Source organism: Ruditapes philippinarum, unplaced genomic scaffold (assembly GCF_026571515.1).
Source record: "Ruditapes philippinarum isolate M1 unplaced genomic scaffold, ASM2657151v2 ctg11884_1_1_1_1, whole genome shotgun sequence".
NCBI lineage: Eukaryota > Metazoa > Mollusca > Bivalvia > Venerida > Veneridae > Ruditapes > Ruditapes philippinarum.
In genome coordinates, this window is record NW_026857175.1 from 87,538 (window position 1) to 107,428 (window position 19,891).

Below are 19,891 nucleotides of genomic sequence, written 5' to 3' on the forward strand. Positions count from 1 at the left end.
AAAATTGTTCAAAGAATTTAATTCCATGCAGAACTCTGGTTGCCATGGCAACCGAAAGAAAAAAACTTTAAATATCTTCTTTTAAAAAACCATAAGAGCTAGAGCTTAGATATTTGGCATGAAACATCTTCTAGTGAGTGTCTACCAAGTTTGTTCAAATAAAAGCCCTGGGGTCAAAATTGGCCCCGCCCCGGGGGGGTCATTGATTTTCCCTATATGCATATAGTAAAAACTTAAAAAATCTTCTTTTAAAGAACCCAAAGAGCTAGAGCTAAGATATTTAGTATGAAACATGTTCTAATAGGTGTCTACCAAGTTTGTTCAAATAAAAGCCCTGGGGTCAAAATTGGCACCGCCCCAGGGGGTCATTGATTTTCCCTATATGCATATAGTAAAAACTTAAAAAATCTTCTTTTAAAGAACCAAAAGAGTTAGAGCTAAGATATTTAGCATGAAACATGTTCTAATAAGTGTCTACCAAGTTTGTTTAAATAAAAGCCCTGGGGTCAAAATTGGCCCCGCCCCGGGGGGTCATTGATTTTCCCTATATGCATATAGTAAAAACTTAAAAAAATCTTCTTTTAAAGAACTCAAAGAGCTATGGCTAAGATATTTAGCATCAAACGTATTCTAATAGGTGTCTACCAAGTTTGTTCAAATAAAAGCACTGGGGTCAAAATTGGCACCGCCCCGGGGTCATTGATTTTCCTTATATGTGTATAGCAAAAACTTAAAAAATCTTCTTTAAAAAAAACCCCAAATAGCTAGAGTTAAGATATTAAGCATGAAACACCTTTAAGTGAGTGTCTACAAAGTTTGTTTAGATAAAAGACCTGGGGTCAAAATTGGCCCCGCCCCGGGGGTCATTGATTTTCTTTATATGTGTATAGCAAAAACTTAAAATCTTCTGTGAAAAAACTCAAATAGCTAGAGTTTAGATATTAAGCATGAAACATCTTCTAGTAAGTGTCTACAAAGTTTGTTCAAATAAAAGCCCTGGGTCAAAACTGGCCCGGCCCCAGGGGTGTCATTGTTTTTAAACTATATGTGTAAAGAAAAACTTAAAAAAAAAATCTTCTTTTAAAAAGCCCAATGAGCTGGAGCTTAGATGTTTAGCATGAAACATCTTCTTATGGGTGTCTACCAAGTTTGTGCAAATAAAAGCCCTTGGGTTAAATTGGCCCTGCAACATTGGGGGGTGGGGGTTGGGGGGGGGGGGCCTATATACAGGTGAGCGACCTCAGGGCCATCATGGCCCTCTTGTTACAATGATCTTCTATGTTGTTATTACTGTTGAAACAGTCTTACAATACACTCTAGTGTTGAGATCATTTATTGAAACCTTACAAGTTACTTTAATGTTGAGGTTAGAAAATGCCAAGGTATCCTACCATAAATTTGTATAGACACTTAAAGGATTAACCAGCCAACACTGTAGAGGGACTGACTGTAAACTTATGGTATAGACAAGCTAGTCATAATTATCACTAGCATTTTACCTCATTCCACACTAAATATCTTAGCCCATCTTTCAATCATGTTCTCTGAACAAAACCATTCATCATTATAGGGGAAAATTTCAATATAAATACTGATTGAATAGACTATGAAAAAAAAACAGGTACAGAAGTGCAGGCTGGTGTTAGTTTGCGCTGGTGGCATAGGTAGAATCTGTTGGCCCCAGCAGGCTTAAGTTTAAATGCTTAGATATTGTAAAGAATATCTATGATACCAAAAGATCTCCTTTACAAGATTGGTGCTATCTTTTTTACATTGTACATTAATTTCTTTGACCACACTAGAGTAATTATTTTTTTTTTATATATTTTTAGATCAACGTGGTTTGTTCATTATTATCTTGATGTTGATGTCTTATTTTTCTTTATCTCATAACGTACTTTGTACTTTTTTTTTATATATTTTTGACATCTTATACTGCTGTTGCTTTTGAAAAAAAGATTACAGCATTTTTTTTTTTTTTTAAAAAAGGGCAAGAAAACATAAAATAAAGACATGGATACCTTAAAATAAGGCTGGTTTCTGTATACATATGGTTACTTTTTGTGACCTATTTTCTAACATTTAATTGAATTTTTGTCAATTTTTGTCGAGCCTGCTTGCAGAGAGCTCAACATAACGTTAGTTGTCACAATGGCAGTTCGGTGTACGTGTGTGTTTATTCGGGTTATGCTTGTCTGGTTCTTAACTCTGTCATAAGTAGGCAGAATTTCAAAAAGCATAATAAAATGTTCCCAATATTAAGACGGGTTGTGACACACAAGAACCTTGTGGCTAGATCAAAGGTCAAATGCTCAAGGTCAGATATGACAGCTTGCCTATTCACAGTAAATGGGCACGACAATTTGCCCATGGGCATGTAGTTTTTGTTGTTCTTTTTACAACATTCTTAAGAGATTTAATTGTTGTGAGTAAATTTTACTGAATCATTTCAGTAAATGATTTTCTATTCTACTTGTTATTTACATCTAACATGATCTTAATCCATTATTAGAACTTTATTAAACACGTTTGACATTTCTAAAGAAGGAAAAAAATATGGATTTTTTAAGCATAATGTGCCATAAATTAACATAATATGAATTTCGGAAGCATTATGTACCTTTAATTAACATAATATGGATTTTGGAAGCATGTGACTTTAATTTACATGATATGGATTTTTGAAGCAGAATGTGCCTTTAATGAACATAATATGGATTTTGGAAGCAGAATGTGCCTTTAATGAACATAATATGGATTTTGGAAGCAGAATGTGCCTTTAATGAACATAATATGGATTTTGGAAGCAGAATGTGCCTTTAATGAACATAATATGGATTTTGGAAGCAGAATGTGCCTTCATTTAACATAATATGGATTTTGGAAGCAGAACGTGCCTTCAATTAGCATAATATGGATTTTGGAAGCAGAATGTGCCTTCATTTAACATAATATGGATTTTGGAAGCAGAACGTGCCTTCAATTAGCATAATATGGATTTTGAAGCAGAATGTGCCTTTAACTATTTGGAAGCAGAATGTGCATTTAATTAACAAACTATGGATTTTGGAAGCAGAACGTGCCTTTAATGAACATAATATGGATTTTGGAAGCAGAATGTGCCTATAATTAACATAATATGGATTTTGGAAGCATAATGTGCCTTAAATGAACATATCAACATTATCAGATACTAGTTGTCAGTTCTGTAGCTGTTTTAAAAAATAAGGAAATCTGCTTAACCATTTATTTTTAAACATTTTGCATGCAATTCACTTTCTTATTTTAGTATGTCAAAGACATTGTAAACTTATTTTGATGTTATTTTTGGCATTCAGGGTCCTTTTCTTTTGCTGGCAGTCCTTATTTTTATTTGTATATTATATATTTATCAATTTTACTTTGCAGGTTTTTCATTTCTTTTCTGTGTTTTCTGTGTGCCTAAATACATGCTGAAGACATAAGCATGTAAATAAAGATGTAGAAATTTTGTAAAGTGGAATGGTTGTTCTTTCTTTGACACACATATTCCTGCTTTCGAGATTTTAATATTACGGAAACGGAAAGCACTTTTTTAGTTGCCACCTAGTCTGTTCATCTGTCTGTCACAGTCACTCTTGTACAGAAATCAACTTTAAAAAGTATTGAATGAATTTGATTGCAACTTTGAGAATATTATGACAAAACAACATTTAACAATTTATTGTTTTAATTTTGATCAACAATATATAAATCACTTTTCAATAGTAGATAAAAACAATATAAATGTATAAATATTTTGATTATCTAGAACATTCATTATATATTAATATATAAAAAGTTTACACAGGACCTGATATTTAGTACAAGTATACAGTAAAACATTGAGTAAAGTTTTATTGTTTCTTTTTTATACCACTAGTTTTCCCCCCATTTTAAAATAGTAGTTCTGTCTAACCCAGCATGCTACTCACAGTCTTACTCTACTTCCTGCATTCTGCCATAGTTTAAAGTTCAGTTCATTGACTTTTACCTAACAATTAATTTAAATACTTTTAATTAGTGGATGGCCTGTAGTCAGTAAAATGGTCTAGAAAAAGTCTTTCTTGGGGCTGAAGACATAAATTTTGAGAGCATTATTGTGGTGTATTATGATTGTATAATGCTCATTTTAGTTTGAATGTGCAGGAATATAATCACAAAAGCTGGTAGGGCCGAGAAATTAATTACAAAGCATTTAAATGATAAAGTTTGCATTATTGTACTACAACATGAGAAAAATTTAATACCTATTTCCATTCTTACTTGCCAATTGAAAGAGAAATGAGGAAAGTATGTTGAACTTTATTAAGAAGAGAAGTAATTTTAATGTCCAATTTTACGGCATAGGACGTGTAAGCATTCCTATTTTATGCTGTCCTTATATCGTGTAATTATAAATTGACTGCCCAGTCTCTTTAAAAGAGGAATAATGTAAAGCATCATGATGTTATATCCTTGTTAAAAAGTCATGATCAGATCGTGAATTGGGCAGTGGGAGTGTTTGTAGTGAGTCGTAACCACTAACCCAAAGCATTTAGGTAGTTTTGTAAAAATGATTTGGATATCAACTCTTACAATCCTTTAGCACATTAATCACTTCAAAGCTAGTGAACATCAGTAATATTTTGACTTGGGGGACCAAGAAAACTTGTAAAATCTCAAACCTCACCACCTCCTGTAATTCAGGGGAGATAACTTGTGTCCAAGTTTAAGACTATCCAATCCCTTATCAGGAGGCAATCTCCTATGCAGTGATCTCCCCTTATCAGTGCAGTACAATATGCAAAGGGAGGTAATCACTGTTAGGAGTTTGTACTTCACTACAGAAAAAAAACTTTTTTGACATTATGTATTCATGGACAATATAAAAATAAGGTACTTGGCTTTCAATGTTTTACTGTATATATGATATAAACTTACTACTTTAAGTTCATGGAAAATCAAATATTGCACATATTTTATTAAATAATATTCTAAAGTTCTACTCTCCACAGCTCACATAATAATTATAATCTCTGCATAATAATGTACATGTCACAGCTATATTTTTCAGAGTTTAAAATATATATACCAAGTACATGTCATACTCGTAACTCCATCTAGCCTCATTTCTATTTTTTGGTCAAAAATGTATATGGATTCCCTATTGTTCTGTCAAGAGTTCTGTCAAAATGATTGTGAAAAATGTGAAATAAAGAGGTCATTATACATTGCTGAGGACAATATTGCTTCTTTTGGACTTGTAGGTGCAAAACCTATATCAGACTCCGGTAGCGCCTCATCCAATATAGATTTGACAAATGTGTACTCGTCCAATCAAATCCAGTACTGAACTCGACAATGTATAATAACCTTGAAGCACATGATATATAATAAAGTACAAAATTACTTGGTTTCAATCAATATTGACAATCACAATAATTCTTTTTAAGTTGAACAAAAAGTTCTATTACACATACCCAATAATAAAATTTCAGTAAACTAAAAAGAATATACAAGCATATTCATAACCTTTGAAAAAAATTAATGTAATTGAAAACAAAACTGGGATTTTTGTCTTATTAACACTGGCATCTAAAAATAGTACATGAGTGTACAAAGACTATATGTTCTTCACTCTGGACCAAATTAGACTGGTGAGGACAGTTTTTGATTTTAAAAGTTAATGAGACACAATGATGTTCAAGGTCAGGAAAGCTTAGTGTTTCTCTGTATAAATTACTTCAATTATTAAAGATCTGTCCTAGAGCTGCTGTACTGGGGCTTTAAATATTTGTTTTCAAAGTTGCTGTTATAAATTAAGCACTGTATTCAGACTACTAGTGAGATAAAACTGATATCACTCACTGTGACAACTGCCCATGATACAATAAAAAAGAATTAAATAAATTGCACTTTATGACTATGGAATATATCTTATACAAATGAGAATATTGGAAATATTTCACTTTTCATTGATGAAATATAATTCATATCCACTAAAAACAAAAACAAAATATCTCCTCTTAAATACATGTATATATATGTAAAAGTGCTTTTTAAAATATATGATAAAAAATACTGTGTAACTGCTATAAAAAATTTGGCTTCAAGATGTTATTTATAAACATGTATGAAAAAAATAGACCATAAAATAGTCATATACAAACTTTTGTGTAAAAATCAAAATATAACAAATGTGCATATACATTTTGAAAGTGGTATAACACAATTCATTGCCATAGAGCTTAACTAATGTATTCTAAGCAAATACAGGGTAATAATTTATGTACATGACATAACATTGTACTTTGGGCTTATTGCAAAAATGCTGTATCTCCCCCATTATGGGTTTTTATAAGAATTAAACCATGTTTGCAAAAAGCCAGCAAAATACAAGAAGCTGGAATGTTTCATAGTTAAGCTATTCATCAAGGAATGTTTCAGTAAAAATCAAATTGCACAACTTTAATCACTCAAATTGCACAACTTTAATTAAAAAAAAATCAAATTTGGTGAATCAAATTGCACATCTTTTGTGAATCAAATTGCACGATTTCCAATTTGTTAATTATAAGAGACACTATTCCTCACTCTGTTTTAGAACTGTCATTGTCTTAGCCAGTAAAGTGTATGTGTCTCGAGCAGTCTTTATTTGCGACTCACAGAATGCTACGAGGCCGTCTTGATATGCTAACATTCGGGCTTGAAGAAACATCTTCAGCTGAAAGTAAACAAAGATAAATCAAGTCACAACCTCTATAAATATTTTGATTCTGTTTTTTGGTACGATGGGTTTTATGTCGCATCACCACTGTAAAGGACATTTAAGCAACATTTACGGTTAACTGCTAAATTTAGAACTCCTGGAGTCCACCTTCATCATTATTTCAGGCACAAGCTGGCACCAGAGTAGAACCACCAACCATCCATAAATTATCTGGCTAGCATGATAACACAAGTAATAACCCACTCATTTCAAGATTCACAATCAAAATGGCAATGGACACCATAAGTCAGCAACCTTAACAAATCGACCATATGGTGCATTGACAAACTTAGCTTTATACATGAACTTATAGCTCTAATCAATTGTAAAAAACATGAACTGTTAGCTCTAATTAAATGTCATATACATGAATGTATAGCTCTTATTAAAATGTAATATACATGAACTTATATATAGCTCTAATTATTTGTAATATACATGAACTTATATAGAGCCCTAATTATTTGTAATATACATGAACTTATAGCTCTTATAAATTGTAAAAGTATTACATTACCTCTCTCCTGGCATTATCACAACACATTTCATATTTTGTCTCTGCAGCATGCTTCGCATCTTCTGCCTGAAAAAAAAAAATTACAGCAACTTACAACATTTAAATAATAAATGATACCTTTAGAGCGACTAAAACAAACATAAATATGTGAGAATTCGCAGACTTGGTTTGATTTTGTCAGTTCGTAAGAAACTTCAAATATTTTTGCTCCATCCTGTCAGTTACAAAAATTAATTACTGGTTAGTTATCCACCAGTTAGGTGGCTTGCCTGCTGCAATATGACCAAAAAGCCATGTGTTAAGATTGTAGTCGAAAAACACCCCAGAATAACAAACCACATACGCTTCGGGGTCAGATCCTGCCCCCCAAATGTGATACGCCCCTGTAAACACTCTATATATTTAAACATGAATGGGACATCTGCTACAACATTAAAACTGGGTTTCAAACAATTTTACATATCTGAAAAAGTACTTTATTGAGACTTGATGGTAAAAGGTATTTTTTAGGTATAAATTCATGTTTAAAAATATAAATATTTTTGATAGAGTGTTTACAGGGGTGTATCACTTTGGGGGGCAGGATCTGATCCCCAAGCATCTGTGTAACAAACAAACACCATCGCCTTGATTAAAATAACATAATATACCAACTTACAGCCTTTCTCTTCGCAGGTTTGGCCTTATCTAGTGCCCTATTAGCATCCTCATAATCAACCAATAGAATTGTCCTCCTGAACAACATGTCCTATAAATAGAAAAAGAAAGTAATAAACAATATTCATGTATGAAATCTAAAACAATCAGACATCAAATTGACCAATCAAACAACAAAATATAATGAACTTGCTTCATTAATATTAAAAGTTTGTATCCTTCGTCAGTTTCAAAATAATCAAATTCTGAATATGTGCATCTCTACCATTGGTCAATTTCACAAACATTGATAGGGTTCAACCAATCAGAACACAGAAAAATGTTGACTTGTTTAATAACTTAATTTTAAAAGATAATTAATACCAAACCTTTATAGAGTCTGCATATCTGGCGTAAAGATCAAGTTGAAACCCCAGAGTTTTTTCATCATTTCTACATAGCACCTCAAGCCCATGCTAAAAATTAGTAGATATTGATACATATAGCAATATAATGTACATGTATGTGTACTCAATTTGACAACTCTTTGTTAAATAAGGAGTGATAATAACAAGTGAAGCTTTCCTTCGTTAAAAATGAAGCTTAGCACTTAATCTGCTAGTGGCAACAGATTGTAACCATGCGGCCAGTGTGGACCATAGTCACACGGCACATCTGTGTCATCTGATCAATGACCATGCACTGTTCACTATTTAATCAGAACTTATTTCAAAATTTTTCCTTACATGATGAATGCTTCAATCAAAATTTCAAGATGGACACATCCATTTAAGAAGTGTGGTAATGCTGAATTCAAAACTAGCATAGCTAATATGCAAAGTAAACAAGCTTGCATCTGGTGCTTCCATAACCCTCATTTCAGTTTTGGCAAAGAAAAGTACCAAGATTATTCAAATATATTGTCAAGAACAATTATTTATTTTCACAACAAAAAATATATATATATATAAATGACTCACCTTTGTATTTCCTGTTGCATCTGATAATGTTGTTAGATATCTACCAATATAAAAAATTTGTTAGAATAATTAAATACATCTTGATTCTTCATCTTAAAGATAAAAGTTGTTATGTTTACTTTCACCTGCTACACAAACCCTCCAAGCAAAAGCCATCTCTCTACAACAGCCAGTTTTGGAATGTCCAGCTGGTGGTCATTGTTTGGAGGTTATACTGTACAGTTTTGTTGTTTATATGTTGTTTATAGTAAATATTTCTCATACAACATGACTATTCATTTTACTTAAATTGTATCTATAGTAAAAACAACAACAACAAAAAACAACATCAATAACTACATCATGAAGAATTATAAGCCTACAGTGATTTTCCCCCACATTTTGGGGAAAGTAGGTGGTGCCCATCAGTTGAGGGGGGAGGGGGTGAATTATTATTGGCATTTTGGGGAAATTAAAAATCAGTAAGGTTTGAAACAACCTCAGTTTTAATATAATGAAAACCACAACAGCCCTTCTAAAATCCATACTGCTGTCCTCAATTAAATTCATTCCAAAATGTTTAGTGATTATCTTTATTTAAAAAAAATTGAGAGGAAAATTGTTCTTTAAGTAGGAAAAATATAATCTTTTTCAGCAAACGAGAATAGGACCCAGTTTTGGCCCAATATTTACTTTAAAAAAGTTACTGGGTTACCTGTTTATAGTAAGGCTTGTGAGATCTCTATTAACACCTCCAAGTTGTAATGCTGTTGATGTATGTCCATAACTGGTGGCCAGTCCTAGAAAAAAAAAACCCATAACTTTCACTTTATCTGTTAGAATATTCCCTTCTGAATAAATATGATTTATGAACATTAATGTGTGTAATAAACAGTCTAAAAAATGCAAATATTTTCATGGAATTTAAAACAATGTCATAATCAGGATTACTTATCAATATTTTTTATGACAGCAAGCTCTTATACCACTGATTATTTAGGTATACCACTATCCATTTATTAAGGTACACGCTTTTCTGTTTATTTTTAGATATGCTTATTTAGGTATGCCACTATCTCTTTATTTAGGTATACATCTATCTGTTTATTCCAGTATACCACTGCATGTTTATTTCGGTATATCAATATCTGTTTATCTAGATATACCACTTTATGTTTATTTTGGTTTACCACAGTGAGCAAATTTCAGTATCATTTTTACCAAAATATACCAATTTGAGTTTATTTAGGTATACCACACTTTTACTACAGACATAAATGAGAAAACTAACTTAAACAAAAGTGATATGAAGCACAAAATTTAAGGTAAAGATAAATTAAAATAAACTTACTATGTTGAGCGTTTACCATTCTGTTAAAGTCCTACAATAAGGCAAAGAGAACATTCTAGAGCTATAGAAGAACAATGCACAGAAAAAAAACATAAACCTTTAACAATAGATTTTTCATCCTTTGAATTTGGTAAATAAGTTCTTTTTACAGGGATTTCAGCATGAAAAACTTTAAACTGACCAGCTGGTGTAGTCTGATCAAAATTGTAAAAATGTGTAGACTGGCCTGATTCTATGCTGGTGATATAGGTTTGTTTACATATTGTTGGTCCTCACTGGTCAAACCTTTTTTTGGGTTTGGTTTTACACCGCACCAACACAGTCTAGGTCATTATGTTGACTTTCTAGCTTTACTGGTGGAGGAAGACCTTAAGTGCCCCTCTGTATATTATTTCAGGAACAAACGGGCACCTGTGTAGAACCAACAACATTCCATAAGCTAGCTGGATAGATTTTTCACATATAGAATCCAACGACGCTTGCGTGGCTCAAGCCTACACCAGTTAGAGGAAAGTGGTTTGAAGTCCACAGCTTTAATCACTTAATACTGGTCTTATAGACAGGGCCTTGATAAATTTAGCACTCATTTTATGTATAATCTTTTCATCTGACATGTCACCTAGATAAATAAATCAATACAGTCTTCAAATTATAAGATTTGAAATCAAAATTTAAGTAAGGGGAATTATAAGATATGACCTCAAAATTTAAGTAGGGGATTTTAAGTCTAAACTTCATGCTTTAGGCACACTTAATTGTCAACTGATATAACCCTTTCTTTTTGACCACTAGGATTCATCTATTGAAACACAAAATTATTCCTTAGCCCAATGCACCCCAAATTGATTAGTCTTCGTACCCAGTATAGAGCTGGACCAGCCATCTGACATGGCTCTATACCATTGGCTGAATACTTTATGCAATTGGCTCTGACTAAATTTAAAGATTCCTCTTGATAATGGAAAGTTCCATAACTGAAAGCTGGACAAGTTCATTTTAAAATATTTAGAGGTAAAGGGTTAACACCTTCACCCATATACACCCGGTTGAAGTGAAGCAACAGAAAGCCAGTTTCTTGTTAAAGACAAAACAATGTCCTTGATATGACTTGAAAATATAACCTCCTAAAGGAAATACCCTACCACTGGACAACACTGCTCTCTTAATGAAAGTTAGTCAAACCAAATTTATGTATAAAATAGTCAAATTGAAAACTTAAAAGAAGACAAATATGGAAAATAAAAACAATTAATAAAATTTTGCATGTTCATGGAGGACAGTGGCAAGTGCAATCAATGGTCCACACAATCCATAAACTATTTATTTTTAATGAACTGGTCTTATCTTAATATTGTTCATATTTTAAGTGATATACTGACAACAGACTTCTTTTCACCTGATATTTCACACATGCTCATGATAAACCAATAAATACTTTATTCACTTACACCTGACATATCTTTGATAGCTTTCGAGAAAGTTGTACACCACTCCCGCTTCTTCGAGAAAAAATCATCAATATCCTGAAAAGATTTGAAAAGATAAAACAAATAGTCTTAAGAGATAAGGTGACTGGATTCTAAAATTACATATAGCTTAATCTATCTATTTCATTCCATTAAAATATATATGTGAAAACAAAAAACAATTTTAAAGAGGTAAAAAGAATTTCAGGGGAGTCAACTAGATTTTCAGGGGAGGAAATTGGAATTTCAGGGGAGTAACATAGAATTTCAGGGGAGTCAACTAGAATTTCAGGGTAGGGTTACTGGAATTTTAGGGGAGGTTACTATCTAGAAGGTAACTTATTCAGATACATACTCTGTGGTGTTCTTTTCTAGCTGTTTCTACAGCAGAAGACATTCGGCTGAAGAATCCTTGATTAACTTTTGTTTTCACAGGTGCCTGGAAAATAAAGTTTTCATGTAAGAAACATACCAGTTAACTATGGTCTGTAAATGAAATAAAAGAATAAATATGGTATAACTTGTCCATTATACCATGACAGAATAGAATCTTGAAAAGAGTGCATTTTTATAAAATCTTGTTATGCACATACATATATGTAAGTGTAGGACTGAAAAGAAAAGTCATGTAATGAAGTAACTACAGCATTCATGAATATTTGCCACCAATTACATGTATGTCAATAATATGTAACAGTGGTAAATCATGTTTGTGTCACATCATGATGTGGATTCAAATTCCAACATGGAAAAATCTATTCATCAGGAAAAGCTATTCTGCCATTAGGCCAGAGGTTCAACTCCATTAGAAGCTTATATTACAAACAATAATATATCTGAATATCAGGTCTTCTTAAAACAGCTAAAAAATTTAAAACAAAATCCCCCCCTTCCCCCAAAAAAAAAAAATGAATGAACTCCGAAATGACAAAAATATGTCTCAAGGGTTTTATACACATACATGTACTTTGAAAAACTGACCCTTTAAAAATTTAAATCTTTATAACAACTTACCTCTTGCTCACAGAGAAATTTTTCAAGACTTTTATCCTTCCCAAATGTTTCATGGTTAAGCATTAATCTTAAATATCTGAAAACAAAAACATACATTTAACATTTTGTTTAACTGTTATTTACTATGCAATCTTTTTTCACTTTACAATTATCCCCTGTCTCCACATATCAAATACATGTATGTGTTTTTCCCAAATTAAAAAAAAAAGCAAAAACTAATTGGTTGCATATTTAAATAAAAGTAAGTTGGTTCCAACACTCTGCAAATATTAAATCATTAAAACCCCTATTTGGATGCTTTGTTTAAAATTTGTTTAAAATTTCTCGACCAAGGACTGACTTGTAATCCAAAATTTCGGAATCAGCCTATCTGTCTCTGAAGGCTGATTCCGAAATTTTGGTTGTATATTTAAATAAAAATAAGTTGGTTCCAACACTCTACAAATATTAAATCATTAAAACCCCTATTTGGATGCTTTGTTTAAAATTTGTTTAAAATTTCTCGACCAAGGACTGACTTGTAATCCAAAATTTCGGAATCAGCCTTCAGAGACAGATGACCATTAGAATAATTGTCTGAGATCAACTTTCACGGACAATTTTCACGTCACAATAGGATAGAACCAGTGGCACCTGGAAAAGCAAATTCTATGCTTTCCTTATTATAAATATATAAAGCTGGCAGACCTTGTGGAGACCTGTCCTGTGAGGATATTCAGTCAGTAAAATGCCTGATGAATTTCTGTCTCTCTCTCTATACTTGGACACTAATTTCTAAAGGACTCTAGCTTGGAAACTATTTAACCACGGACTGGGCCACCATTATGATAATAGACTGTATGTAAAAAATTTGGCTAATTCCACCACTAACCAACACATTTCCCTGTGGTGTATATGTCACAGTAACAATTGATTAGTGTACTTTATTACATTTTACTGATTTGATTCATGAAAATTTTGGCCAAAGAGCCTTTGACTAGTGAAATTCTAATTCTACTGAGAGCCCAGAGTGTAAATGAATACAACTGAAAATCTGAATCATAATAACTCTTACTTTTCTAAATGTCTACAATCTCTGGAAAACTCATCTGGGATGACAATTCTAGAATCACTACCAAGCTGTTTCTTTGATTTTGACTCAGCTGATTTCGCATCAACTTCTGGCCGTTGTGGAAGAGGTGGGACCTATAGATAATTAGCAAAATATACAATATTTTGTAATGGAAGGTGGTTAGAGTGATAAGTCTGACATAATTCTAGCACAGACATTTTATCAATATATTAAATTCAATCAAGTACAATTACAAATTAAATTACCCCAGTCTCTAAATACAATGTAATCCCAAAAATCCAATTACTTTCACAACCCTATACCCATTAAAAAGACACAATTACTGGTATATATAGGTATGGGATTTTACAGTTCAAATTGCCACAACTATGCTTATAGAATACACATTTGATATCAACTTAAATGTAAAAGATTTAAGCTTGAAAAAAGAAAATGATAATCTGTAACAATGTACATGTATGAACCAAAGTGATAAACTGAACTTAAAACATTTTGACTTACCTTTTTAGGCAATTAATGAACAAGAATTTTTCGAAAGTTTTTTTTTTGAAAATGTATTAACTGATCTGAGTGGGAGCAATATCAAATACATTTGAGCCGTGCCACGACAAAACCAACATAATGGGTTTGCGACCAGCATGGATCCAGACCAGCCTGCGCATCCGCTCAGTCTGATCAGGATCCATGCTGTTCGCTATCAGTTTCTCTACTTGTTATAGGGTCTGTAAACGAACAGCATGGATCCTGATCAGACTACGCGGATGCGCAGGCTTGTCTGGATCCATGCTGGTCGCAAACCCATTATGTTGGTTTTGTCATGACCTGGCTCATTTGTATGCACCATCACTTACAATAAGACCATCAATGTTGTTTTGTGTTATGATGTTGTGATGTAACCATTCTATGTCTCCAAATACTCTCAAAATTTCACTCACTTCCACATCCTCGTCCCACTGTAATGATAAACTGCATCGAATTAAAAGAACTAAACGGAACAAATGGCAGATGATTTTTGAATTATAAAGAATTGTTCATTCTCAATAAAAGTTCTACATTCACCAATCTTGCCACACCCCTCACAGATACTATGTTAAGGGTTGACCACAAAACTGTTGCAAGTCCTTCTTTATTTTATAGAAGTTTCTGCAAATTTGCTATTAATCCTCCATGTCATGCTTTGTGCTGATCAGGAGTGCTGAGACAGATTATATTTTGAATAGACAAAGGAATGTACACACTAATGAAACAATTATAATGAGTGTTCCAGTATTTTACCATAAAACTATGATAAATTTATTAACGTTCTGTTAGCTAGCTGGATAGCTTCTTCACATGAAAGAATCAAAAGTCCCTGTTGGGTTTCGAACCCGCAGTGGTGAAGGGGAAGTGGTCTGAAGTCAACGACTTTAATCACTCGACCACGGACTCCCCTTTATAAAACAGCATTCAAGAATTTTTTTTATTTTATATATTTTTGAAAGTTTTTTTGTCACAATTCACTTAAACAGTATCAAACTTAATTGTTAGATGTTAACATGGATATTGTAGTGGTAAGGTCTATGCTATTGGAAACATGATGACATTATTTAATGCAGGTGATAGAGCTTTTCAAAAACTACAACTCAATTGTCTACAGTACACATTGATGCATGCATTAGGCTTAAATGAATGAATGAATCAAGATGAACAAGTATTCCAAGTTTCATGTTGATATGCCTTCTACTTAATAGGCAATTTCCATAACCGTCCGTGAACAAGCTCAATCAAACCAAGCCTGCAACATTTTGAATGTTGCCGAGTCAGGCTTTCTTTAGGGATTCTTATTTTTCTCTATTTTAACATAAACTGATTACTATTTGTTAATTTCTTCATGTTTAGCATTCTATTTAATAACATCAGCCTGGCACATTAACTCCTGTTGTAAATACAGTGTTTTCTGGGATATTATTAGTTATAAAGATTTTTGACAGGTTATTTGGCCCTATATAAATGGTTGTTTGGAAATATAACCCAAGCCACTAGGCGAGGGTTATATTGCAAACAACCGTTTACATATGACCATATAACCTGTCAGAAATATTTATAACAAATTTATAATACACTGCTAGCATCATTTTTAGTGAGAAAAGTGAGATTACTTCATAAATCGACAGCAGCCGTGTATATAAAGCTATATAAACGTCATGATTATCCAATGAAAAGCGACGTTACAAACCTGCAGTCTTATAAAAAGCATAATAAATACAATATATGAAAGAAGACTATGATATCTAATCAACGCATCATTGAAATTCAACAATATAAATGAAAGTATGCAGTATGACGAAAATACATGTCTTGAAAAGGCAGAGACTTAGAATATATGGTACAAATAATGTTACTCCAATATTAATACAATGCTATAGCCAGCTAGCCATTTAAATATCCACTGAATAAGCAAAGGGATAATTTCCCTTGATCAGCAATTTTTAGAAGCAAAGCGTGGAGAGTTGATGATTAGTAAATTTGTAAAAGTAGGCCTCACTTAATTCAATGGTACTATCTGCAAATGTCTATGTCAACATGATTGATCCAGCAGGTTGCCTAATAGAATAGTTCTCAAAAAAAAAATCCAACTAATATCGCCAGCTTCCCAATTAAATGTAATTTTTATGACGAATATAAATTGTTATCTTTAATAGGAATGCAAATTGTAATGTTTTAATGAAACATTCAACCATGAAACAAATATTTGCTTAAAATATTTCCTAATTTTCCTCAGAAATTGTCTTTTCTTTATATTACTTTTTTTCTTTTTTATCATGAGGCTGAATATTTAAGTATATAACCATATGCATGTTACCATTAACCTTGCTGTTTTATAATGTTTATGTCCAGTACATATGAGCCGCGTCACGACAAAACCAACGTAATGCGTTTGCGACCAGCATGGATCCAGACCTGAGCATGCGCATCCGCGCAGTCTGATCAGGATCCATGCTGTTCACTTAAAAACCCTATAACAAGTAGGGAAACTGATAGCGAACATGGATCCTGATCAGACTGCGCGGATGTGCAAGCTGGTCTGGATCCACGCTGGTCGCAAACCCATTATGTTGGTTTTGTCATGTCGCAGCTCATATGTACTGGACAAGTAAAACTTCTTCACTACTAACCTTGTACACCTTTATTGTAAACTGTAATACATCTCCATTTTTCACAGCATCAGGGACGGTAACTCTGTACAGAGGGTGAAATGGTACAGCAGAAAGTCTTGATGGCGAGGATTCTGGGGAACTTAGGTCAACATCATCATCAGGTGACTCCTTCCCATTGGATTCAGGATCATCCTTAAAAAAAATGAAAGAAGGAATACAAGTCATTTTTTCGTCAGACAATAGGTTTGTTCTGGTACAAGTAGGTTCTAGTGGACACAGATTGAAGGTTGACTGGTGGTTTTAAGGACACTTCACCCCCAACATTTTGCCCATCTTTTTGTGAAATTTGATTGAGACATTTAATCAACCACTTTTTCTTATAATTTAGTACATTGTGATCTTGAAATTGGCTAGCCACTGCTGTGGATAGAGTAGACGTATGGCATTTTTTCAATAACAAGTAAACGCAATGGCGAAGTTATTTGTTATTGGAATATTTTCTTTGCAAAAAAAAACATGAGGGGTGAAAACTCTTACTGATTTGAGGGGGAGGGGGGAGGTTAAGGTCCAGAGGGGTGATGTGTCTTCAAAATTTAAGGAGTTAATTGTCTGGGGAAAATGTTTCTTGATCAAAGGTCCGGGTACCCGTATCATCTTTTACAAACCGCCTGGCCTATAGTTTTGAAATAATTTGATACTCAATGGATAAGAGGGGGCGTTACCCAGTGCCACCCTTGTTATATATAAATAGCGAAGCATTTACTGTGACAGGAAATGATAATTTTTGGCATACACCATGTAATCAAAGGTTATAACACTTAGAGAAACAAAATTAACTTCTTGTAAATGTTGTGACACTACCATTTTCAATGTTTTTGGACAGTTTCTTAAGATATTTTCCTCAAAAACCAAACGCTCGCATCAGCTGACGGAAAGCGTCTTATAACATGGATCGAACACCACTAAATATATTTCGGACCACGGTCTTTTCGGACCAGACACTTCGGACCAGATTTTTTGGTCAATTCGGACCATCTCTTGGGGCATTTCGGACCATGATAAGGACAAAGAACTTTTTCTGACCAGCACATATTACAGTTGTTTTAATAATCCATAGAGGATATTCAAGTTTTGTCTATAAATACATGATTTATTTTCATCGAGTGGTATGAAAATAAATATTTCATGAGTGGCGGTAGCCAAAAATACGGAAAATGAAAATACGCATTTTATTTCATCAATATTTCTCAATATTTCATTTGTAAGTATATAATAAATTAAAATATTTTTTAATATAAAAGTATATATGAACTTCTATATACATATGTTAATAAATGTACTTTGGATATAAGTGTGCCGAAAATGATTATGAAATGCTATATTATTTAAAGTTATGAATGAAAAAAAATGAAATTGATTTACTTATTCAATGCATTTGTTTGATATCATATAAAATACGAACATATGTACTCAATTAAATTGCTGAATATTTGATTATAAAAATTATGCAAAAGATCACAAACATATATCTACTGTATTCATTTGAATAAATAACGAGTAAACCGTGACTTTAACAAGGTCTATTCAACAATTAAAACGCGTTGAAAATGCATATCGACCAAGATGTCGTTGTACTTTAACTTCAATCAGAACAAAATTTGATTAAATATAAATTCAGATAATTCAGTTTAATTCATTTATTCTCATTTTTGTTTAATGCATATTGTTATTTTTAAGTCCTAAATATATATATATTGTAAATGTATGTTCTTATTGAGACCAATATGTTGAAAATAACAGGTCTTTTTTGTCATGCACACTATAGTGTATACCTTATCCGAAGAGAATGTTGCACCCTTGTTTAATTACATAAAATGACTAACTATATGTAATGACTATAAGAATACATTTGATACTTGTATTTGTGATGCATGTAGCTCTGACTTGTCGCTATATTTGTATTATTATAATTATGTTTTCTTGCCGTATGTTTTCTTGGGTATAAAACCTTCTTGATGAGTAATAAATGAACTTGTCATTACTTATTTTTATTGTTTATATTCTTCATTTTGAGAAGTCATAATATGTAGAAGTTATAGGTTATACAGAAAACAAATGCACCAAATGGGATGCATACATATACATGTGAACTCCCCCACTTTTAGCGGGAGACTCCCTCTTTCTGCAGTCATATTTTCAAAGATTTTTTCGTAAAATAAGGGGTATTTTCACAAATTAAAGAAAACCCTTTTTTTTGATGTCAGAACTTCGATCCTTCTTTGTTTATTGCAGATTCTAAAATCTCCTTTATTTGAAGAAAAATCTCCCACTTTATCATCAAAAAAGTTCACATGTATGGGGATGCATGTTTAAAACCTCTTAGAGTATTTCATATACATTATAACGTTCGGAGTTACTCTCCTAAACGTCCTTTATGTACAGTTCGTGGTCAGAATTGTCCAAGGTATGGTCCGAAATGCACAACGCACGGTCCAAAATGTCCAAATATCTGGTCCGAAATATGTTCCGAAGTTTCTCAAAATTCTGGTCCGAAATGTCCCTGATTCGAAATGTCCCATTACCTAAATGTTTTCCATGTGGACAAATAGCATTAAATGTTTTCAAATGCAAACACAATTTAATTATAATTTTGTTACCTTAAAAAGCATTGTCAAGTTTGTTATATTTGTTAAATTCAGTAACCCATTTGATACAAACAAGTTCTATCTAATAAGACGATTTTTGAAAGAGAAAAAGTAAAACTTTTGAAAAAAAGAGAAAAAAAGAAAGAAATTCTCTTTTTTTCAGAGCGAAGAAACATAAGTATAATGCGAATTGTCGTTTCTGTTTTTAGCGACATTGAGGGTGCAACATCTCTCACGCCCCTAACTTTAGACGGCATTCAATCCTAAGCACAAACGAATTCCGTAGGATAAAACATTTTTGCAACTAGTACAGGTGCAAGCATCT

At 32.6% G+C, this 19,891-nt stretch overlaps 1 protein-coding gene across 1 annotated transcript; it reads right to left on the reverse strand.

Annotated features, from left to right (window-relative positions):
* Positions 1-4,563: 4,563 nt before the first annotated feature.
* Positions 4,564-17,900, reverse strand: LOC132748994 (sorting nexin-5-like). Its single transcript, XM_060738655.1, has 14 exons — positions 17,783-17,900; positions 16,940-17,113; positions 14,636-14,737; positions 13,767-13,897; positions 12,713-12,788; positions 12,054-12,137; positions 11,681-11,755; positions 10,233-10,263; positions 9,597-9,681; positions 8,903-8,942; positions 8,312-8,398; positions 7,945-8,034; positions 7,287-7,352; positions 4,564-6,724 (listed from the first exon to the last, which is right to left on the reverse strand). The coding sequence occupies exons 1-14, from the start codon at positions 17,783-17,785 to the stop codon at positions 6,584-6,586; spliced, it is 1,185 nt and encodes a 394-aa protein (XP_060594638.1). The 5' UTR covers positions 17,786-17,900; the 3' UTR covers positions 4,564-6,583.
* Between the last annotated feature and the right edge of the window lie 1,991 nt (positions 17,901-19,891).

Bases quoted from the DNA above. Each gene is read 5' to 3' on its own strand.
- LOC132748994 (XM_060738655.1), bottom strand. The intron at 8,943-9,596 runs GTAACCCAGTAA...TTATATTGGTAG, and splicing joins ACAAGCCTTACTATAAACAG to ATATCTAACAACATTATCAG. The intron at 8,399-8,902 runs GTGAGTCATTTA...ACTAATTTTTAG, and splicing joins ATGCAACAGGAAATACAAAG to CATGGGCTTGAGGTGCTATG.